This window comes from Sceloporus undulatus, chromosome 5 (assembly GCF_019175285.1).
Source record: "Sceloporus undulatus isolate JIND9_A2432 ecotype Alabama chromosome 5, SceUnd_v1.1, whole genome shotgun sequence".
In the NCBI taxonomy this organism is placed as follows: Eukaryota; Metazoa; Chordata; class Lepidosauria; order Squamata; family Phrynosomatidae; genus Sceloporus; species Sceloporus undulatus.
In genome coordinates, this window is record NC_056526.1 from 105,987,432 (window position 1) to 106,011,986 (window position 24,555).

General features: G+C 39.4%; 1 protein-coding gene and 1 long non-coding RNA gene across 6 annotated transcripts in view; both read left to right on the plus strand.

The window, feature by feature from the left end:
• The window catches only part of LOC121931194, a 972,450-nt gene that overhangs the window by 308,954 nt on the left and 638,941 nt on the right, over positions 1–24,555 (plus strand). The window lies entirely within an intron of this gene.
• Positions 1–24,555, plus strand: part of SHISAL1 (shisa like 1) — a 108,451-nt gene that overhangs the window by 39,761 nt on the left and 44,135 nt on the right. For 3 of the 4 annotated variants that reach the window (XM_042468641.1, XM_042468639.1, XM_042468643.1), the window contains 2 exons: positions 8,702–8,804; positions 14,577–14,790. In XM_042468641.1, the coding sequence (XP_042324575.1) occupies positions 8,702–8,804; positions 14,577–14,790 (317 nt within the window). The remainder of the gene's footprint in view (positions 1–8,701; positions 8,805–14,576; positions 14,791–24,555) is intronic. The other variant, XM_042468640.1, reaches the window with a different exon arrangement.

Here is a 24,555-nt window from a genome sequence, read left to right on the forward strand (position 1 = left end):
TTGCTGCTCAGCAACCTACTTAGCCCTGCCAGTGATCAGCTGTGTGGCATGTGAAATATAACTGCCCCAGGAGCAAAAACTTCCCATGTAACAATTGTCGTACTTATATGAAAACATAACTGTCCTTCCCCAGTAGCACACCTGCATGAGGTGAGGTATGCTGGCCTGAACTGAGCAGATCCAAGACTATGATGTGTGCAAGGTGTGAGTTTAACCTCTTTTCCCTTGCATCACAGTCCCGTTCCCCCCCCCCCAAAGCTCCAGCAAGCAAAGTGTCTATTGGGAATGTACTGTATCATATTATGAACCTCGTCCACCTCCCCTCTCACCTATAACATGACCCTGAGGAAGTATTAGGAAGCTATTGGATCTATTTTCAACTACAATAATCCACTAAATCCAGAAAAGTTCCAGTTATAACTATGGTCAGTGGCATCACTAGGGGGATGTGGTGATGCAGAGACACCCCAGAAGTGATGTGGCACCCAGTCAGGCCCAGCACTTCCCCCACACTCTCCCCGCGCATAATCTATCCTTGCACTCTCCATGCATGCTGTTCTGTCCCTTTCCTCATCAGCCAAAGGATGGGATGGCACAGGAGAAGGGAGCATATGTCATCCCCGGAGGCCCCCCAGAAGCCCTGCCCCTCAAAAGGCCCCCCTTGAAGTAGGGACACCACTAACTATGTTTTGGTGAAGCAAGTTAACTTTAAACCATGACTTATATTCCTAACCACAGCTACTGATTATAATAAAATAACTGTGTTTCGCAGAAAGTGGAAGAGAAATTTTGCTTTCTTGCATCCATATAGGATGGGGGAGGCACAATCCTGAGGCTCACCAAGGCCCATTCCAAATGCAGCCATTTTGTGTGTCAGGAGCATGGTATGTCTGTTTTCCCTATGAATCTTTTCCATGCCATTGCTAGTAATGCAAGAATGTAGGATCTGATCTGAAATATAGCAGTATGGTTGGTCTTCCGCATTTGCAGCTTTGACTTTTACGAATTTGATTATTAGCAAATTTGGTTGATATGTGCTCTCTAGGAATCTCTAGGTCCTCCAGCACAATCCTGCTGGATATTTATAGAGTGGTGCTGCAGTACCTAGAGCTTAATAGGGAAACACTTCTTTGGGCCTTTGTAGGTCCTCCAGCATAAATCTGTGGTCAACTTCTGGCAGATATTGACCACAGGGTTGCACTGAAGGATGAAGACATTACTATACTTGTGTACTATACTTGTCCCAACATTCCTCGCCATTGGCTGTTGTGGGTAGAGCTAATGACAGATGCAGTCCAATGATGGATTCTCATTCTTTGGAAGTTTTTACACAGAGGCAAGATCACCATCTGTAGGGGGTGCTTTGATTGTGTGTTCCTGCATGGCAGGGGGATTGGACAGGATGGCCCTGGTCTCTTCCTTGTCTCTTCCATCTATGATTCTGTGATTCTATGTCTGTAGGGCCATAATTTGTCCTAAGACTAACTAAATGGTGCCCATTCCAGAGGTATGAAATGTTTTTTTGGACTGTAATCTCCCAGTTGGCATGCTCACACATCAGGGCACCTCTCTGTCTGCTGCATTCTGCCAGCCAACTGGTTAAGATCTTTCTGTAAAATTGATTTTTTTAAAAAAAAGCAGCTGATGTCCTTTTCAAAGAAATCAGCATTTATGCTTCTGTTACTGCTTGTTTTTATGATGTCCCATTTTTTGTGATAATGGTAGTTGGTTGTCTGCCACTTCAAGCAATTTTGTTTTGGAAAACCTCCATGTAAGTGACATAACTGTCATTAGGGCAAAAGCTTCCAAGTGAGAAGGCTTGGCCTCTGAGTAGACTTCTCTCTTCAATAATTATGAACCCAAACTGAAGTTACAAATTGTGTTTTGTTTGTGATTTTTCCTCCTCCTTTTTGAAGTAGCATCACTTACTAGTTTGCTTCTTGTGCTATCCACAAGTAAGTTTTAAAAGAAGTATGTGTTTCTCTTCCAACATACTTCATCCATATCTGGGTGGGAATGCTCTAGTACCCAAATACATTGACAACCAATAATTTTACTAATGGTCAGCACCATAGAGTAGGACTGTGGATTCCATGGTTGTTCAATTGTGTGAAAATAAAAAAGTGGAGGCATATGATGAAGAGGTTGCTGTTGATTTTATGTGCATCGCCCTTAAGAACCATAATTCCTTCAAATTTTTCCTCAAAATCTATTTTCCATTGAAGCCTTTGGCACATTCTCCCAGTCCTTAAATCCAAGTGTAACTAAGGCTAAGTACATGTAAGTGAAATGACAGCACATTTCTCTTTTCCTGACTACATAATGATAGCACTTTTTTTTGTCTTGCCTCCCCTTCCTCTGTCTCCTGTGTATTGAATAATAGATTGTAAGCCCTCTGGTTAGGGACCTGTCATTTTGTACTCTGTAAAGTACTGTGTATAGTGATGGCACTATATAAATAATCTGAACTTGAAAAAGTAACTTTTAGGACTGCATCTCATAGAATCCCACAGCCAGCATGTCAGTTGGTTATGCTTGGGGGCACGGAGTATGCTGGGAGTTGAACCCTAAAGGAGCAACTTTTTCAGGACTCTGCAAATAATAATGTTCTTTGGTTTCTCAATGAATATCTGTGACATACTTAAATGGCAAAGTCTTTGAAAGAGAGAAAATACCTAGCTTTGCTCTTGTCCTTAAAGCAAGGGTGGCCAGCTGGCACACCAGGGGTCAAATTTAGCCTGCAAACAACTTTAAATGGCTTCCAGATTATAAATCAAGATGTGACTAAATGTTTTCTAATTTCCACTGGTAAGGAAGAGAAAATTGCTTGAGGTATAGAAGCATTCTCTATTTGAGGTATAACATCTCTATTTTAATTTTCAATGTATGTGTGGACAGTGGAATAGGCTGTCTTGAAGAGTGGTAAGCTCTCCTCATTTAGAGGTCTTTAAACAAAAGTTGGGTGGACATTTATCAGGAGTGCTTTAGTTGTGTATTCCTGCATGGCAGGGGTTGGACTTATACAATACAGTAGTCCAAGTTTGTGAACCTCCCACTTTGTGGTGGGACCAACAGTGGAGAGTCAGACCATTGGTGGAGGGCTTGGCTTGTGTGACAAAATACTTTTTTGGCACAGACATTTGACTCAGATTGGCAGTAGATAGACAACTACAACCATTTGTCAATGTAACAGTGCAATGAATCGTTTTTGGTCATATTCCAGTACTATGTTTCTGTTGAATTCTTTTATCATAAAGGGTTCATATTAAACCATTCAGTATTTGATTCGTAACCATGCTGTACTGATTCTACAGTAGAAACATGCCGCTTTAAATGGGCTCACTATCTGTCAGTACAAGAATTTTGCAAATGCATGACATATATCTCTCTTATCAAAACTAAATTTGATTTGAAATATTATTATTATTATTATTAACCTTTATTTATGAAGCGCTGTAAATTTACACAGCGCTGTACATGCAATCTTTTAGTTAGACGGTTCCCTGCCCTCAGGCTTACAATCTAAAAAGACATGACACAGAAGGAGAAGGGAGTGGTGGAGGGAAAGGGTAAGAGGTCCAGCAGTTCCTCTCAACCTCCGAGGTCTGGACCAAGGCAGATGGACTGGAGGGAGATAAATATGAGAAATGCCCATGTCATATCTACAAACCAGCCACAGTAAATGATGGTGACATTCAGGCTTCAGAACCCTCAGGCTTCAGATTTACCAATAAATATCAGACTATTCTGACACAGTCTGATGTCTATTAAATATATTTAGAATTCTTTAAAATAATAAACTTTTGCTGACTTTCTATCAAATACCACAACATTGTTTCCATAGCCAAAATTGTGGAAATGTCTGAAAATACCTTTTAATCCACTCCTTGGACATATACCAGTAATTGCCAACATTTTTGCATTTAAAAAAAACAACAGAAAGGCATGTGGCTTCTTAAGAACTAACAAATGTATTGTGTCACCTTTGAGACTAATTGAAAGAAAGAAATTGGCAGCATGAGCTTACATAGACTTCAGTCTACTTCCTCAGATGCATTATCTACTTCCTCAGATGCAGCCTACCGTATATACTCATGTATAAGTCGACTTCATGTATAAGTTGGGGGTGGTTTTGGGGGCCAGCATCATGGATTTTGATGTGACCCGTGGATAAATCGAGGGTCAAACACTGGAGCATGTTACAAAAGATCTAAAGGGGGGAAACAAAGCACCACTTCCCTCCCTATATCTCCCTCTCTGGACCTCTCCCAAGGGTCACAGTCTCGGCATGGAAAAGGAGAAACAAACCTTGGCGCACACACACATTTGCAAAAGAGAGAACAGACCCCACTCTCTCTTTCTTCTCTTCACCCCAAGATTCCCAAGACTCATAGCTTGCAAAACAGAGTACAGACCTTTCTCTCTGCCCTTCACCCCCAGGGTTTCCAGGCTCATGGCTTGCAAAACTGGATACAAGCCTGGGCATACATCCAATTTCGTTCTTTCAGTTAGTCTCAAAGGTGCTACAAGATCTCTCTACATACTGATTCTACAGACTAACACGGCTATGGGCCCGAACAGACAGGCCAAAATAAAGCTGCTTCGGATCACTTTGAAGGTATGCTGTTTAAATGACACATGTATCTTATGAGGCCAGAAGCTGCCCCAAAGCTGTGTTCCCATCCGTAGGACTGGAGCGTGGCTTTGGCGCAGCTTCTGGCCTCTTAGGACACATGCATCATTTAAGCAGCATACCTCCAAAGTAACTTGAAGCAGCTTTATTTTGGCCGGTCTGTTCGGGCCCTATATCTTTTAAATTTATTGTTCCGTAAGCATTATGGGTCAGAGCCCACTTTATAAAAATTCTTTGCCACAGTAGGTATAGTGGGGAATGTGCACGTAAAATGAGGCAGATGGTTTTTCATTTCATATGGCTAAATCAGCTACCTTCCACAGTGACACATTTCAGAGGGGTAATATCTTTGCATCAGCAGTGACAAACTCAATTTTTCTCCAAAGCCTAACAAGACTACTTTCTCTGAAAGCTGTCATGTATAAATGATTGTCAGCATTCACTGATATATGTCTGAGTTGTTTGATATTCACAAGATTTGTCAGCAATACAGCCTTTCCTACAATTTGGAATTGGTTGCAACAAGTGTGTTGTAGAAGCCTAGGTGTTTAAATATGGATTTCTCTAGGGTACACGTTACCATCTTGGGTTTGTTGATTTTTGAAAAAGCAAAGTATCTTTGTACCCAATCTCCTCTGCAACTACCACCCACTTTTCCCTCTCGGTCATAGCTATTATCCTTTATAGTCTAGAAGTTAGCCATTTAGATCCAAACTTTATATTAAGTGGACTTCTAGTGTTCTTAGGACTGTCTTGGGTGAGGAGGAGAGGCCTTTATCCTCTTGATATTTTTCAGTTCAAAAGAAGTTCACAGTAAACTCCTGTTGTGCACATGAAGATGGTGGGGACAAGGCTTGTCACTACATAGACTATTCAAAGAGCAAGTTTCAGTAGCAATCCTTGTGGCCAGGAAATTTCTTGGGTATAAACACCTGAGAGTTCAGTATGTGCCAAAAGAGATACCTGTGACTGGAATAGTGGCCAAAAACAGATACACTGCAGAATCTAGATAGGGATACCCCCAGTGTACAAACTAGCTTTTCTCTCCCTCCCACCCCAGTTTAGTGCAAGTACTGAGCTACTCAGAAATCAAATTATAAATTGTATAGCTTCCACACCTGTAATGAGGGTTGACATTAAAAGGGGGCAAATACAGCCTCACAGCTGAGTCATTTTCTCTCCCTGACATGGCTAAGTGACATTTCACTTCCCTCTCAAAAATTGACTAAGACAGTGCTTCTGTCTTAAGGACCAGCATCTTTTTTGCTCTAATGTACCAGGGACTGGTATGATATTTGTGCCTATTGGCATAAATATGTTTCTTTCTTTCTTTCCTGGAAACTCTGTAGACTAACATTCAATTATTTTGAACCATCACTGGTCCATGGACCACTATTTTGAATTCACTGGATTAAGAGTTTCTCTCTTGCTCATTTGGTTTTCAGAATGTGTGTGTGTGTGTGTATTAATCATGGTGGCCAAAGAGGCCAAATGTTTTACACCACAGATACTAGGGTTCCTAGGTGAAAAATAAAATAGGACAGGGCTCAGGTACCATTAATGATTGTTATTTGGTTATTTCGGTCACACAAGCTGTCCCTGCTGAAATTCCTTCTTCTGCACAAATATTAAAAGCACAGGAGCCCTGTACTATTTTTCAGCTGGCAATCCTAACAAAGAACTGACATAAATCAACTGATCGGCATTTTAATTCAAGAGAAGAAAGGTGAAACTCATTGTTTTTGTAATTTGGTGTCAGAAGTTTGCAAACCCTCCCAATTAGAAAATAGCACATCAGCAGCGTGCATGGTTTACACTAAAGATTGGAAATCCAAGGTAATACCATCCCTAGAAGAGTGGAAATTAAAAGTTAATGATTTCACACTTATAGACAGATTGACTATGTATACTGCAGGGAAAACAATCCAACAATATGAAAGTAAATGGGGGAAGGTGGAAAAATTGTGGGACTAGGATAAGATATAAATATAATAAGTATCTTAGAAATAGACTTCACTGTCAAGTAAAGAACTTTGTAATTATAAGTTATTGAAGAATTTACACATGGAATATGTGCGGATGTAGAATGACTGTCAAATGCTTATATGTCTGTATGTTTGTATGTTTACATCTGCCCTGTTAGGATTTTTCCCCTTTTTTCATTTTTTCTACTTTTTCCTCACCTTTTTTTAATTCTTACTATATATAGAAACTTAATAAAAATTATAATAAAAACAATAAAATAGCACATCATTTTCCCCAAACCAATCTGAACTAAGCCTATCCCCCCCACACACATTGTAGGCCACAGAAGGGTTGCCCCTTTCCCCTCTCCAATAGCTTGCTACTTGGGGAACACCAGGCCTTAAAGATGAACATTTGTTATTATTAGGTATGTATTCTACTGGTTTTCCCCCAGGGAACAGAAGGTAGCACATACAGTTCTCTATATGGCAGGTTAGCCAGAGTGTCTGGGGGAACAGACTCTGACCCCAGGTTATCCACTAAGCTTGATGGCTAACTTGAATTTTGAGCCTGGGCCTCCATTGTCCCAGTTAAAAATACTATTATACTGCAATGCCTTTTGATTATCTCTTTGGAAGTACCTCTTTGGGGGTGTCAAGTATTGTATTTCTAGGTGCGACTGATTGTAGGTCATGCTTTGGCTACATATATGTAAGGTGGGTAGGCAAAACATTATTTTTTTTCAGCCTTTCAACTTCCCTGTTTGATCGGCTGTTTGATACTAATAGGCAACAGAGTTTGGAAAAGTAACTTTTGGAGACCACAGACAGATCCCCACATCCCCCAAACAGTATGTGCAGTAACCATAGTGGCTGGGGGACACTGAGAACTGTAGTCTCCCAAAGTTTCCAAGCTCTATACTTAAAAGAGTTTTTTAGGTATTACCAAAATGATGACTGTGAGATACCTGAATTGCTCTAAAGAAAAGTATCAGGATAAATATATAGTTGTCCATCTCTGTGATGCTTACAACAGAATCAAAAGTAAAGTGGTATCCTGCTCAACAAGTTGATGATTTAAAAGCAGGTCTGGGAACAAGTCGCCTTCCAGATGTTACTGCACTGCAATTCCCATCTGGTTGAGTCAAAGTAATCAGTTCTGAGGAATTATAAGAGATACATTTCAACAACATCTGAAGGGTCACTCATTGCCCACTGATTTAAAATTTAGAGTGTGTGTGCATAGGGAATGAGGAGAGGTTTAAAGGATACTTTGGGTTTATGTTCCATTTCTGAGGAAAGCTCGAGAGACTGAAAAACTAAAGCAAGCTTCTTCCCATCATGTATTAAGTTCTACATGTCAGGAACCAGCCCAACATTTGGGATTTTGAGAGTAGTAAAATGTGCAAACTTGCTGTAGTAACTAATACATGAGAGAGTATGGTGAAAGTGCTGTAGAAATGTATAGTCTGAAAAAGGAGTGCTGGAAGGGGGAGAAGAGTAGAGGAAGCTCATATGACATAAAGGAAGGAACATAAGTAAAGTTCCCCAAATATGGGCAACCTAATTTGTATATTATGCAAATCACTATATTTTGGCTAGTCCTCTAAAAGTTAGTTTTTGAAGCTTAGGTTTTGGCAGTTGATTTGTTGTTTGCTCATGACAGCCACCATGACAAATTGGGCAGGGATTAGAAGAACCACCTTTAACCTGACCTTTTGCAGCTTTAAATCCTTAGACTCTAGTTTCTGGCACTACAAAATACTGAGAACTCATCTATGCAAATGACAAGGAAATTTGAACAGTGCTTTTGTAGATTCTTTGCCAACAATAAGTTATATTATCTCACCCCTGCCACAATTTGTGATGAAGATATCCAGTTAAGCTTACTAAATGTATGCACAGTGCAGATGATGGTGCTCAGTAGTACTGACTGTACAATACGTGGAGAAAAGAGTTGAAGTTCCTGCAGAACTGTGTCTTAGAACCTTGTGCAACTTTCATACATTAAACCACAGTGTTTAGGTTTTTGTCAGTTAAATATATAATGCACACATGCCAAATCACCAGTACCTTCTAATGCCAAAATTTCATCTTTCTTAAGCAGGTAATTCTCAGACGGATCAATGAAAACAAAACGATGACAAGTTGTGGTCTACAGTCCTTAAATACACTGATGGTCGTGTTCTCTGTGCTCTTGCCAGCAGGTAAAGTTTATGCTATCATTTCTTTGGGGGTGCTTGCTTGCTAAATTCTACTAACCTTGTCTTGCAAAAACATTTCTCACAACACTTTAAAGTATGAGTTTCCATTGGTCAGATTTGATCAAGTGAATTAGAGGAACCAAACACCAATCTGAAAAAGCTTATGCCACAATACTTCTGTTTAGTCTAGGACAGAAAGCGTGTAGCCATCCAGGGGTTGTTGGACTACAACTCTCAGCAGCTCTAGCCAGCATAGCTAACAGTGAGGAATGCTGGAAATTGCTGTCCAACAGCAGCTGGAGAGACACATGTTCCCTGTCCCTGATTTAGTATTACTCCTTGCCCACTGATTTAAAATTTAGACCGTATGCATAGGGAATGAAGAGTTTTAAAGGATACTTTGGGTTTGTTTCATTTCTCAGGAAAGACCAAGAGAGACTGAAAAAGAAAAGGAAGATTAGTGTACTCACAAGAGTGTGCTTCATTTCTTACAGCCTTCTGTATTAGTTGTAACCTTGTCATCTTAAAGCTTAAAGGTTTACCCTTTAGCTGAAAACAATCTTTCTAATTCCTTTACTTCTCCAATTTCCTTCTCATTTATTCTATCTACTGGTCTAGTTTAGTTAGTTTATAGTACAGTAACATATAATAAAGGTGGGTGGAAGGTAATGCCAATGACCAGGAGATACATAAGTGTCACAAGAATTGTATAGTGTAACAAACGGTTAAGTTGCATTCTAGAAGATTGGAGAAGGGAAGTGGGATAATAATAGTAGCAATTCTAGATGAGTGAGAAAACTCTTATCGGGAAAAATCTAAGAGACTATGTTTAAATGATGTTATCTGTTAATGTGTTAATGAGATGGAAAATTCAATAAAAACTATATTAAAAAAAAAAGAGTGTGCTTGATAATATTTTGCCCCTTAAAATATCTGCATTATGGCTTGGGGAAAGACATGCTAACCCATGAGGAAAATCTGGGCTCAAGTAATTATGTTTCTTGGGATGAACCAGATAGATACAGATTTGTATGCAAGTTCATGATTTCTGTATCTTTTTATCAGGCAAGATCAAAGAGCAAGAAAAGAATGAAAAGGCGGACTTGGTATAGGTCATGAAAATTGCATGGTCAGAGTCATCTATTGTAGTGGAGAAAGAGATGAACATTTAAATCAATACCTGGGACTACTAGGATAAAGAGTTGTCTTATTTTATGACATAGACATTTTTCCTGTTTTTGAAAGTGTAAAGTGCAAGTGTTATTTGAGTTTTTCTCTATTCTTAGTTGAAGTACACCTGCCCTTTCCATAGGCAGCTAAGAAAAGTATATTAGCAAAGTTGGAGCATAATTTGGGGTTATGATCTAGGTTAAAAAAAAATCACATGCAAGAAGCCAAATTGGTGCTGTTATTTAGTGGCTGGAGAGAAGTGTACAAAGGTTAAAATTTCATCTACAGGTGGTACATATTCCTCTTCTTCCATTTGGGTCTCAGTCAAAATCTACTCTCATCAGGCCTATAGCTCATGACTCATGTTAGTAGATGTACCTCCCCATTTCTCAGTTGTTGCATCTTGCTTAGTTCACTGGACCTACATAAGGATGATGCTTGGGTTGCTGTTTTGCATTCAGACCTGTATTTGCACAGTGTGCACAGATATCCTTTATTGGTTTCAGTGACTAAAATGAAGCCCTGCTTTGTGACCAGTATTTTAATGTAGTCCTAAATAAGCAACCAAGAGGACACTGAGAATATATGAATTTCTACCAAATGATTATTTATAACATTTTACATAGATATCACATAATCTACTTTGCTTTAACTGTCTTTTACTGTAGTGAATCCCAGACTGTAAGTCTCAGTATTTATTGGACTGTGACATTCTGTCATTCAAAAGAATTGATTTCCTTTGGTCAAGGGGGAAAAAAGTATCTAACAAAATCTTGTATGAACATCCAGTAACTTTAAAGTCTTATATAAGCTGTGAGGAACTGTAATATTTTGCACCTGTCCTTTTTCAAAAGTTTCGAAAATTACTTTGTCAAAAACCAGAGGAAATCATATGGCTGGAGAGCATATCAAACATTCAGCCATTACAATCCATCTTCTCTTGTCTACTAATATTACATGCTGTTGTTGCTGCCACCACTTTCACATAGGAAATAATTTACATCCAATTTCAAGCTACATTACAAACATGTCCATAAGGTATGTGTTGAGGAATCCTGTGAGTTTAAATGACAAACTTAATATATATTTGCGTGCAACATAAACTACTCTGAATTTATTTATTTATTTATTTAACGTATTTCTGTAAGATCTACCATCCCACAAAGGCTCCTGAGATGATGAGCAAATAAAAAAACAATTAAAACATTACAATGCTAACAATATTTTTAATATACCTTGAAATACTCTTTTAAAACTCCTAAAATCAGTCTAAACACAATACTAGAATCCAGTTTTAAAACAGTTAAATAGCAATTTCAAACATTGGATGCCATGCAGAACAGCATTGTTCTAGCTACCCACCAGAAGCTTAAAACATATAGGGCCAGCCTAACCTCTTTGTGTAGGGAGTTCCACAGTCGAAGTGCTGCTGTAGTGAAAGTCGTGTTATGTCTACCCACCAACCTAACTTCACAAGGTATTGAGACCTGCAATAGGGTCTCTTCTAAAGATTTCAAATTTCTAGACGGGTTATATGAGAGGAAACAGTCTTTCAGCTATGCTGACCCAAAGTCATTTAGGGCTTTGCAGGACAACAGCACCTTGAAATGAGCTTGGAAGGAAATTGAAAGCCAGTGCAGGTCTTGCAAAAGCAGTTTTATAGATTCTCTAAAATGCAAACCTGAGACCAGCCTGGTTGCTGCATTTTGCTCTAGGTGCAGCTTCCAAACACTTTTCAAGGGCAGCCCCACGTAGAGCACATTACAGTAGCCTAATCAGGAGATAATTAACGCATGAACATTGTGGCTGGATGTGCCTGGACAATGAGAAAATAGAAACAGTAAACAGTTCCTATACTTAGGTGTTTATCAGACGAGCTCTTAAAGAGGTACTATTCCAGTGTGACTCCTCTAGCTGCCTCCTGTTGCATGCTGGGATTGGCAGTTTTAAGGAGGGGTATTTAGAATTCTCAGGCAGAGAAGTTCAGCTCCTTAAAACTGCCAATCCCAGCATGCAACAGGAGGCTGCTAGAGGAGTCACACTGGAATAGTACCTCTTTAAGAGCATAGTGTGATAAACATCTGAGATCAAACATAGAGCATAATGGGGACTGCAGTCAAGAAATCAGAAGAAGATAAGAATGGAGGAGGCAGCTATGAAAGAACTAGAAAAGATCATAAAGAGCAAAGATATATAACTAAGCACGAAAATTAGAATCATACAAGCAGTTGTATTCTCCATTACCGTGTATAGATGTGAGAGGTGGATAATAAAGAAAACAGATAAAAAGAAAATAAATTCATTTGAGATGTGGTGCTGGAGAAGAGTGCTGAGGATACTGTGGACAACCCAAAAAAACAAAAACAAATAAATGGGTCCTAGAACAGACCAAGCCTGAAATCTCCCTGGAAGCCAAGATGATTAAACTGAGGCTGTCATACTTTGGCCAAGTGAGTCAGCTGTTACTCTCCCCTAAAATAACCTATTAAATTGCATGGGCTCAAGACGTGCATTCAATCTTTGAAATGTATCAGGGTATAGTTAATAATGAAAGAAAGCAAAGAAAGCTTTGTTTAAAGAAAGCAAAGCTTCTTGTTTAGGAACGATACTTTCAATAGCTGTGCACCCATAAGGTCATAAAATCTAGGATGTTCAGATAAGCCAAAGTTTTAACATACAAGGGCTGCAATATCTATTACAATGGGGCCTTGGCGTCTGCTGAGGTTTGGTTCCAGGATCCCCCATGAATAACAAAATCTATGGATGCTCAAGTCCCATTATATACAATGGCACAGTAAAATGGCAAGATCCAGGTTTGCTTATTGGAACTTATATATTTTGGGGGATATTTTCAAGCCGTGGATGCTTGAATCCATGAATAAAAAAATCCGTGGATACAGGGTGCCAACTGTATTTGTTGACTAAAAATATCATGGCTCCAGGAATGGTCTTTATGTAGGAATGGTAGACTACATTTGGAAGTAACATCATGGAACTAAATCCAATCAGTAGTCCTAACTGGAGTAGACCCAGTGAATCAGTTACTGAATGATAAGTCAATACTTTATTCATGTAAGATTCAATGGGTTTTCTCTTGGTGGCAGTAGCAGGTGGATTTAACCCATGGAGTTGCACAACAAAGGAAGGAATAGGAACTTTCTTGCTTCTTAGGACTATAGGAATCTGGTCACAAACACTGTTGCTTTGCTGGCCACAAACACTATCTTGTATCACTTTTAGCTGTACACCGCAGTGATCAAATTTGGAATTTGGAATAGCGGTATATAAATAAATTTTATTATTAATTATTATTATTATTTGTTCATATTGTTAAACTTTTTTATCATTATGCCCTGTTTTTGGAATTTTTTTAAAAAAATAATATTATCATAAGTAACTTACAATGTGTTTACATTTTATTTAAGAACAGCCTCTCTGTACTGTATCTACACTTCAAAACTAAAATTTGTCATGTATTATTCTAGCTGCTAGGGTTATCCCTTGTTCCAAATCAGTTAAGGACTGATTACAACAACATCAAATACCATGGAAATAGATTCTGTGTTTTGCACAACATGAATCTATACACAATAAACACATAATTCTGCCTCAGTTTGTCCCATTGATTTGAATGGAAAAAATTAAATACATGATTATATCTCTCACAACTGAAAATCAATGGGGCTTCAAAGGGTTTTATTTTCTATATTACAGTCTCATTGATTGTCATAATTTTGAATTTTATTTTATTGTTTTGTAGCATTTAAGTAATTTCCTCTAACAAGAAGTTGCTCTCCTACTACATTTATGCTATTAGGCTGTAATCATATAACCACTTATTTGAGGCTAAGTATAATTGAGGTCAATGGGATTTCCTTTTGAAAAAATGTACAGAAGATTGCACTGCAAATTTGGATTGAATAACATATGACCTTCCAGATGTCGATCTGCAGTTCGCCTCAGTCCTAGTTAGTGTAACCAAAAGGGAACGATGGGAGAAATTGTGATCCAACAATGTATAAGACCTACATGTTCCTCAGCTTTGCAGAAAATAGACAAATGGCTGTTCAGTTGTCATATATGTAAGAGTGTAGTGAAGAAGGTGGGCTGGTAAGTCCCTAGTTTAAATCTCACTGCAGCCACAAGATAGTTTCTACAATGTGGCCTTATGCCAAGGGTGAGAACTGTAAGCCTTGCACAGATTGCTGAACTATGCCTCCAGTATACCCAATGGAGACCAATACTGGGTGGTGCAGTTCAGCAACATCTAGAGGGCCACAAAATCCTCACCCCTGCAGGGATGTAGCCAGGGCCCCCTTCCATTAGAAAAATGAATGGTGTGTGCTGCTGCGCCGCCGCACTCAAGCCCCATTATAATGGTGGCACTTAGTCTGGACCCCCCCTTCCTAAAATCCTAGCTACGTCCCTGACCCCTGCCTTAGAAAAAAATATATATATTCTTTCAACCAGGTCCCTGCCCCATCCCAGCCCCCATAGCACAGAAAAGAAATGGGATTTTAGAGGTATATGCGGTGTTCTATAAAAACTAACTCTTATCTTACAGTTGCAACTGAGTTACAGAGATTTTTGCTTTTTGCCTTACAGCACTATCCGCACATTTTCGCGTCTGTGAGCCATATACAGACTACAAAGGCCGCTCCCATTTTGGATTCCACTGTCCACGTCTTTCTGACAATAAATCATACATCTTTTGCTGTCACCATAACAACACCGTGTTTAAATATTGCTGTAATGAGACAGAGTTTCAGACTGTTATGCAGATGAACCTAACAGTGGAAACAGATGGATATATGCATAAGTAAGTAAATAAGATGGAATCTCTTTTTTGTTGTTCTTCTTCAAAATTTATTCTGAATATAATCAAAACTGCAGTGAGTCATCGAAGCAGGTAGCAGAATGTTTAAACGCATGTCCATAACTAAAAATAAAAAATAAAGAAAGCAGTAAAAGTGACAAGCGAGGAAGACAGGGAATTGACATTTTCCATGTAGCCCAAAATGTTATGTGTGCCTAATTGCTGTTTTAAATCTGTGCAAGCTGCATATTAATTGCCTACAACCACTTGCACTTAAACAGCAAGGTGCATTGGAAGGTATCTTATTGGAGTGTAAGTTCTCCTTAAAAATCCATTGTACAATTTAATATTAAACTCTGTGGCCCGCTTTATTTCCCCCATTTGTCTACATTTTTAATCATACAAGTGTCTTTTAGAACAGGATTTGAAGAACCATGAAAGATGATAGCTAATTTCAAATCAGGATTGTATTTAAGCCAAGCCCACTAAAATCACAATTTGTTTTCTTTCTGAGAACTCTGTCCCAGCAAAAGATAAAGTAGGAACAGTGACCTAATTCAAACATAGCACCCAGAAGGGAGGCACCTGAACGCTACTTCCTGTCCTCCAATAGCATGTTTTTAGGAGACAATGGAGACTATCACATGGGGGTGAGGGGAAGCTGGGAGTAAAGGGCATACTCCCATCAAAGTTGCATGTTCATGGTGAAGATTTTCTGAGAGGATTTATCTCTCAGAAAATCTTTACCATGAACATGAAATCCTATGAGTGGTTTCTTGCTGGAGCATTCCTGGTTCTTCCCGGGAAAAGTCCTCTCTGATCACAACATCATCTGAAAATCTTTGCCGTGATCACAAGACTTTGCCAGGAAAATGCCATGGTTTTCCCCCATGTGATAGTGTCCATATTTCTGTCAATGTTACTTTGCCAAAACTGAGACATACTCTGGTTAGTTGTAAGTAAGGCTTGTAAAAAAAAAATCTAAGGTTAGAACCCATGGATTGCTTTGGCTTGTTTGTGCAAACTATATTAACCATAAGTTGTACCAGTTCAGACAAAATCACGCACTGTGGCTAGTGGAAAATGGAGATGAATGATTTCACTCTCTACACAACTATGCCAAAGGAAGAAAGAAGAGGGAGGAATACACAGTCCTGAATCTTGTTCTTTAAACACTAAACAATTATGTACTGTTGCATCTGAACCCAGCAATAGAGTGCTGTTGAGCATATGCATACTTAGTACCCTTACTGTTAAATAACAAGAACTAGTCCATATGCCAGTCCTGCAGCCACAGCATTATAAGTTTGATCATGGAAGGACCCAAGGTCAACTCAGCCTTCCACCTTTTCATAGGTTGGTAAAATGAGTACCCAGCTTGTTATACATTGTACACTGCTTAAGGTGTGCTAGTTCACTGATAAGAGGTATAGAAATGTACTTGCTATTGCTATTGCTGTTTGATGATGATAATGGTGGTGGTGATGATGATGTTGATTTGATTCCTGCCTCATTCGTGTTTGGGACTCAAAACAACTAACAGTAATACTAAGCACAGAATTGCAAAACCTCTGATAGGATAATACTAAAACAAAAGTATCAGGTATAAGCATATAACAAATAAAATATAGTATTGCTAATATTTACTATTCAGTAGAGGTGGGGGATTGGGAACATCTTTGTATGTTTTCCCACATGGTGGGGTGGTAGTGGTTCTATGTGATTTTCAGAAGAGGAATCCTGAATTTTTAAATAATCAATTGATTTTCAGCATTTCTCCCACATGGACACAAAGCAGCTTTGGAGTGCTTGGGGTTGAAGCTGTTAGGGGGCTTTGTGGTACCAATGGCTTCAGGGGCCATAAAAGTGGGTCTAGTGGCTGTGTGCACTCCATGGGCCACACTTTTCTCACCTTTGACCTAAAATCCTCAGAAACTATACCACTAAATGGCAAGACAGAGCTTGGGAAACCTTTCTTTTAGACTATAACATCTTTAATTGGTGACTGAAGAACTGTGTGAGTTCAAATAAAGTACAGTTTATAATAGTAGGAAGGGGAGCCACATCACCTTCTAATGCTGCCTATCTCTGGTAATATCCATAGTGAAAGGAATATCCTGTATGTTTCTTTTTCCCTTCAAAAGGAAATCCTTGCTCTTCTAGTCTACAAAACTCTTAATTAAAAGTCTGATTAAATCTTTTAAAGCTTATTAAGAACTCTTCCCTGCTGTACAAAAAACTTTCCTCTACAGTGTAATACATCTATTCGTATTAAATAGAGCCAGCATGGTGTAGTGCAGGGGTAGGCAACCTTTTTGAGCCGGGGGCCGGGTTGCTGTCCCTCAGATAACTGGGGGGCCGAAGCCAAAAAATAAATAATTAAATATTTTTTTAAAAATTTAAATATATAAATAAACCAGGACAAATGTAGGACAAAATTTTCAAATAGAAGACACTTTTTTTAAAAAAATGGAGGACACGTGAAAAAATTTGCTGATTTTTTTTAAAAAATGTTAATATAAATACATGTTTCTGAGGCTTCTATAGACAATTGCCCCCCAAAGGCCCCGGTGGCAATCGGCGGCAGGACCAGGCTGGGGCCGGTCCCAAGGCCTTGCCGGGCCGCATCCGGCCCGCGGGCCGCAGGTTGCCTACCCCTGGTGTAGTGGTTTGAATCCCTACTTGGCCATAGAAATGCACTGGCAAATCACATTCTTTCAACCTCAGAGAAAGGCAAAGGCAAACCCCTTCTGAACAAATCTTGGCAAGAAAACCCTGTGATAGATTTCCTTAGGGTCACCATGAGTTGGAAATGACTACTAATACAAATTAGCTTTAAATTTGCCTGATTTTAGTGCACAGTATTAAAATGTCATGGTGGGTCTTTTTATCGGAGTGTTGTGAAATGGATGCTGCCCACAAATAGCCTCAAGCTGGCATCCTCCTCCAGAAACCACTCGGCAAGAGCAGGGCAAAAGGAGAGTCGGAAGAAGAGGAGGAGGAGGAGGTTGCTACCGTATGAGGAAAGCCAATGTACCTGCCTTGCCTCAACTCCTGCCGGGAGACCTGCCATGGATCCCGTTCCAGGAGAAAGGACAGGAGGGATCCAGCATGGGCTTTCCAGCCACTAGCCACCCTTCCCTCGCTCCCTCCTGCCTGGTGCCTGGCCCAGATGGCCCCTACTGCATGTATCGCCCCCACCATGGGTGAAGCATCAGGCATAGGGAGGGAACCTCTGCCGCTGGCTTGACCGGGGGGGGGGGAGCAGCTTCGATCAGCACAAATGTAGTGTGAACCATGCTCTGTTGCTGAACCATTTCATCAATTTGGTTCAGAAACCAAATTATCTGTAAGTGGGAACTGCAGGGCCTTAGGACATTTTCCCCCATTTTAGGTTCTCAGATGTTGTAGGACTATACTTCCATCACATTTGACCATCTTGGCCAAGACAGAATGAGAGTTGTAGTCCAGTAATATCTGGAGTACTGGGGTTGAAAAAATCTGCAACCATTACTAGTCAGGCCTTCTCTGTTCCTCCTAGTTTGTAATTTATAGAGAAACAGTTAGTGACTAGACAATTTTCTTTCTGAGAGAGATTGCATGCTAATTATGTAGCATAGCCATGGGGGTATTTTTAATGCAAGCTAATGTTTGCCAGATATTCAGTGATGCCTTCCTCACCTTTTGAAGAGAGATAGAGAAAGGTCTCTGTAACAATAGATGATATTTTGCAACAGAAAGGTTTGCCAGAAGCTCCTGAGAGGGAAGATTGTTCCTCTCTGGTGATTTGATCTGAGATAGCAACAGATTGACTGGCTCATGGGAATGGAATGCTGCTTGCCTCCAGTTATGCTATAGTTGGATATCTGTAAATAAACAAATGTTACTAAAACACCATAAACCTTCTCTGACTTCCGGAGAACACAATAGACTCTAGAATCTCTCACTGCTTGAAGAAATGGGAAATATGAAACAATATTGAAACTGGTGTGATGAAATTAATATTTGATCACGCCAGTTTACCAAAAACAGAAGCTGAAAGAGCTGCTGCATTTAAGAGCAGGGATGATCACCTTCAGTCATATAGTGACCCTAAGTATATCCTTTGACTTCCCTTTCCATAGATGAAAATATAATGTTTATGCCTACAGGGAAAGTAGAGCATCTCCTGGAGGGTGGGCATATATGCAGGCATATTGGAAAGGAGTTTTTCAGAAGAGCCAGAGTTTGAAGAAAGCATTGCCTTCATTCATTTGTAGTTCTGAGATATCACAGGGCTGATCATAACTGCTACACGGTTCCATGTGGAATTTTTGGACTACAACCTGTTTGTGTTGGCTGAGAGATTCTGGGAGTTGTTCTAAAAGTAGCTTTCCCCACCTTCAGTGCTATATCATTGGGGTGGCCTGATGATACTTGATTGATTTGGTGCACATAGCTAGAATTAAGAGGAATTCTTTTCTTTTTTCACAAAATTGCATCAAAACTGCTCCTATCGAAGGGTAGAGTAGCAGATAAGAGCAAAATGAAAATTGGGGGAGAATTTTCTGGAGAATATTACACCCTGCTTATTTCCCTCTCCTTTCTTGCACAAAACATGATTTGGTCATAATAACTGCACACATAGTTTATTATTATTTCAGACATGATGTGAGTTATCAATTTGCTGGCTTATTTTCAGTCTGTAATTACATCTTTCTAAACGAAATTGAACGAGGAGCTGGGGAGGAGGTCTTTTCACTGTAAGAACAAACTGATTGTGCTTTATTAAGCATAATTTATACTTCAGGTGTTCCAGCTAAACAACCTCCATAATTGCTATGTACCAGGAAACTGAGCTTGTCCTTATTAGCAGGAAGAGAAGGCTTAAAGCAAGACTGAGGCAAGTCTTCCATGATGATCTACTTTTTATTTTTAATCTGCAGTCCATTAATGTGCATAGAATTTTCCAGTTAAGATTGCTGACTCAAGATGTCTTAATCTGTTGTCCATTATACTAAGGATGTACATATACTTAAGGATGTAAGGAAGACCATGGAGTGCAGCACTATTTACAAAAATCCCAACAACAAGCAAGCATCAGATGCTCTTCCAGAAGCTAGACAAAAGGCCATCAGTGGGGCTTTAGAAGCTTTGGCCAAGATCCTTCATCATCATCAGACATAGTTATTTCGGTCAATGCTACCTCACCCCGCTCCCCAAAAATTCTATCTCCTAAGCCAGCAAGTACCCCAATCAAAGAGTTTTTGAAGCACTACATATTTGGAAATTGGAGCATAAACAAGAGAAGTTCTGTTATGGGGCACATTTAAATATCCCTTAGGTTCTTGTCAGAACTGGTTCTCTTGCATGTCCTGAAACTGGAAGAGTACTGCAGACATTGGGCCCGAACAGACAGGGCAAAATAAAGCTGCTTCGGGTCACTTTGGAAGTGTGCTGTTTAAATGACACATGCATCGTAAGAGGCCAGAAGCTGTGCCAAAGCTGCGCTGCAGTTCTTAGGACTGGAGTGTGGCTTTGGCATGGCTTCCGGCCTCTTAGGATGCATGCATCATTTAAACAGTATACCTCCAAAGTGACCTGAAGAAGCTTTATTTTGACCTGTCTGTTCGGGTCCATTATTTCCCATGGCCTTAATCTCCACCTTGGAAAATGTTCAGCTGGAATGCTGGTTGCCTTGAGAAAATGGTTTGGGGTGTGTGTATTATATTTGGTCATTAATTACCATAAAAGTGAATTCCAAATGTTACAAGATGTGGTGTTAGGATTACAAGCTCGTGCATATTGAATAAGATGCCAGCCCTTATTTATTTTATCTGAAAATATTTTTGTGCTGCCTGCAATGAACTGTGCATTGATAACCCTCTGTCAATCCTCAGTGTAGAGTGCTTGCAAATGAAATATATCATTCAAGAAAGGTGGCAGTGAAAATTTCTGTAGGAAACAGAACCAGCCTGGTGCAGTGGTTTGAGGGTAGGACTAGGATGCTGGAGACCAAGGTTCAGTTCCTCACTTGGCTATGGAAATCTGCTAGATTACCTTCGGTGAGTCACATACTCTCAACCTCAGAAAAACCTTTGATAAGTTTGCCTTAGGGCCTTCATAAGTCGGAAACAACTTGAAGGCACACACAACATGTACTATTGCTCCTTCCCCCTTTTTGCTACCACACTACCTTCTCTGCTTTTTTCCCCTTCCATGGAATTTTAATCCTCTATTGTTAAAATTTGGTTGTGAGAGTAAAGGCTTGTTCCATTGTAGCTGTTTTTTTATTATTTGTTTGCTTCACTGTGTTGAAAACCCTTTTTCACATCATTATGGATTATCTGCAAAAGAGCAAAATATTCATATGTACGTTTGGCTGTACATTTGCAAATCTTTCTGTTGTAAAATCTGTGTATACTTGGCACCAGCCTAACCTCTTAACTTTTTCCTTTGCCTGTGCGAACAGTAGTTATTTTGTAGAATAGAAGTGGGAAACCTTCGAACCGCCGGATGTTTTAGGCTACAAGCTCCATAATTCTTTACCATTGGTCATGCTGGCTGAGATGTCCAAAGCATGTAAAGGAGCAAAGATTCCCTGCTATAAAATGTGTGCAACTTGCTTTCTGTTCCAAGGGCTGTAATTATGAAAACTATGTTAATGGTGAACAAGGGCATTGGTGAATATAGCACCATGTAAGCATTATATAATAACTGTGTAAGCACATGACTTTATAGAATGCATAGATCACTGAAAGAAGAAGGTGTTTTTAGGCCTAAAATTGAAGAACCAGCATGCTGTACTACTTTGAGTGCTGGATTAGGACTCTGTGAGACCAAGGCTCAAATCTCTACTCATTTGTGAAAGCCCACTGGATGATCTTGGGCAAGTCATATTCCCTCATCCTCAGAGGAAGAAAATGGTAAATCTCATCAGAACAAATGTTGCAAAGAAAACCCTGTGATATGTTCACTTTAGGATTGGCATGCCAGGAATGACTTGAAGGCACACAACAAGCTTATCACACAACTGTTGAACACTGAAGTTGGCTGTTGGCAGCTGGGATTATTTGCTAAAATTTATCTCAATTAAGTGCAGACATGCATGTGTGTCACATTAGTGGATGCTGAAACTTGTACGTATGAATTAATCTAGCTGTCAGGCTACAAAAGACAGAGGCAGTAAACAGAAAAGTGTGTGTGTGTGTGTGTGTGTGTGTGTGTGTGTGTGTATGCACACATATACACAATGTATACTGACAGACAAATTTCAAGAATGTTTGGCATTCTATCTAAGATGAAAGTCATAGGACTCTTGGATGCAATTCATTTTTCCCCTTTCAAGTTTGTGATTTTGAAATGAGAGGCTTCAGTGATCTCTGAGGAAAGTGATATCATTCTATGGTCTTAGATCAATTCTATAACGAAATTGAGCTGTCCTAGAATTCCCTGCATTTTGATCCTTGCTCTTCTAAATAGCCCTGGGGATATATTACTCTCTTGGCATTATTTCTTTTTAAAGGTGAATTGCTCGCAACCAGTGTTGCCCTAAATTAACTCCATGTGAAATGTGATGCAAAAGTAGAAATAACATTTTGAAAGACTGGCAGCTTTTTTGAGATATAATTCTGTAACTAGTAATGAAGGCTCTAAACCCCATTTGCTACTAATGTCACTAAGGTTAGGCTAATGAAATAAACATGGATAATGTTGATAGATGTGACTAGGAACCTGACTGTTCCATTCCCTGTTCCCTCATATATATTCATCTTTTCAGAAAACAAACAGTAAATGTCACTGGGCTGATGAATCTACAGAGCCAGTCAATATTTGCCAGTTTCCATTTTCTGAATAAAGCCAACAGTTTTAATTATAGTCGGCTTTCATGACTGGCATCCATAGTTTTTTGTGGGTTTTTCGGGCTATGTGGCCATGTTCTAGAAGAGTTTCTTCCTGACGTTTCTCCAGCATGTGTGGCTGGCATCTTCAGAGAATGCTTGCCTGGAAAAAAGTGGGTATATATACTGTGTGAGCCTGGGAATGCAGGAGTGATTTGCATGTGTATTGTTCTGTGCTGATGGCCGGCCTCAGGCTGGAAGACTAATGCAAACGAGGATTAGTATCTGCTAATTGGTGATCATTATCTGCTTGGAAAGCCCATGACTCTGAGTGGTTTCCTATAAAGACTCAGCAAATGCAAATGGGAAATTTAGGAGTTACAAATATGTTATCAAAAATTGAACAAGTATCTAACATTCTGCTGTGGAACCAGTGGAAATTGTTTTATAAATATCATTTGTAGCAGCCATTGAGATCACTGAGTAGCAGGCCTTTTACACAGCATCTTCACATTATGTGCAGGGAGGAAATGAAAGTCTGAATTGTGCAAATTAACAACCCCTCTGTAATCTTTTCTTCCTTTCTTTTTTTTTACCTTGCATAATTTATTCTTTTTTACTTCTGTTATGGGCCTAAATCCAATTGCCACTGTAGCATAGATACAAAGAATCGGTGGGATCAGCAGGTCACAGTTTAACATATGCTGAATATATCATACATAAAGCAGAATTAGACTCAGAAGAAGGAGGTGTGAAAATTGGAGGAAGGAACATCAATAATTTAAGATATGCAGATGGCACCATACTACTAGCAACAAATAACAAACACTTGGAAGGATTACTGAGGAAGGTCAAGGAAAAAATGCAAAGGCAGGTTTACAGTTGAACATTAAGAAACAAATACAGAGGACCTTTGGTATCTGCTGGGGTTTGGTTTCAGGACCCCTCATGGATACCAAAATTGGTTGATGCTCAAATCCCATTAAATACAATGGCACAGTAATATGGTGTCCCTTATATAAAATGGAAAATCAAGGTTTTTGAATTTATATATATTTTAAAATATTTTTAAACTGTGAATGGTTGACTCCATGGGCAAGGAATCGATGGATATAGAGAGCCAACTGTAATTACCACAGATGATTTACATAAATTTAAAGGAGATGATGAAAACCTTGAAATAGTCCAAGTCAAGAAATCAAAAGAAGATAAGGGCTTGGAAGGGCAGCTATCAAGGAACTAGACAAGATCTTGAAGTGTCAAGATATATCACTAAATACTAAAATTAGGATGGTCCATGCCATTGTATTTCCATTCTCTATGTGTTCTTGTGAAAGCTAGACAGTGAAAGAAGCTGATAGGAAGAAAATCAACTCATTTAAAATGTGGTGCTGGAGGAGAGTTCTGTGAGTACTCTGGAATGGTAAAAGGACAAATAAATAGGCCCTAGAGGAAATCAAGTCTGAACTCTCCCTAGAAGCCAAGAGGACAAAACTAGACTTTAGCTTCATTGTGAGAAGACAAAAATGTGGCCATGTTCTAGAAGACAACTCTTCTAGAACATGGCCACCTAGCCCAAAAAAACCACACAAAAAAACAAAAGACAATAATGCTTGCTGAGGTAGAAGGCAGGAAGAAACTAAGAAGACTACATTAAACGTGGATAGACTCAATCAAGGTAGCCATAGCCCTGAGTTTGCAAGACCTGAGCAGGGCTATTGATGACAGGGTGTCTTGGAGTTCTCTCATTTATGGGGTATCCTGAGGTCGAGGTTGACTTAACAACAGTTAACAACAAGGAAACATATATATATCAGCCCTTCTTATATATGCAGTATACATTTAGGCCGAATTAGTGCAAATCAAGCAAATGTTTGCCCAGTTTAGAACCTGTTCATTATAAGCTAGCTGTACCTGTTAATTATAATACGTATATTATATATTTGTG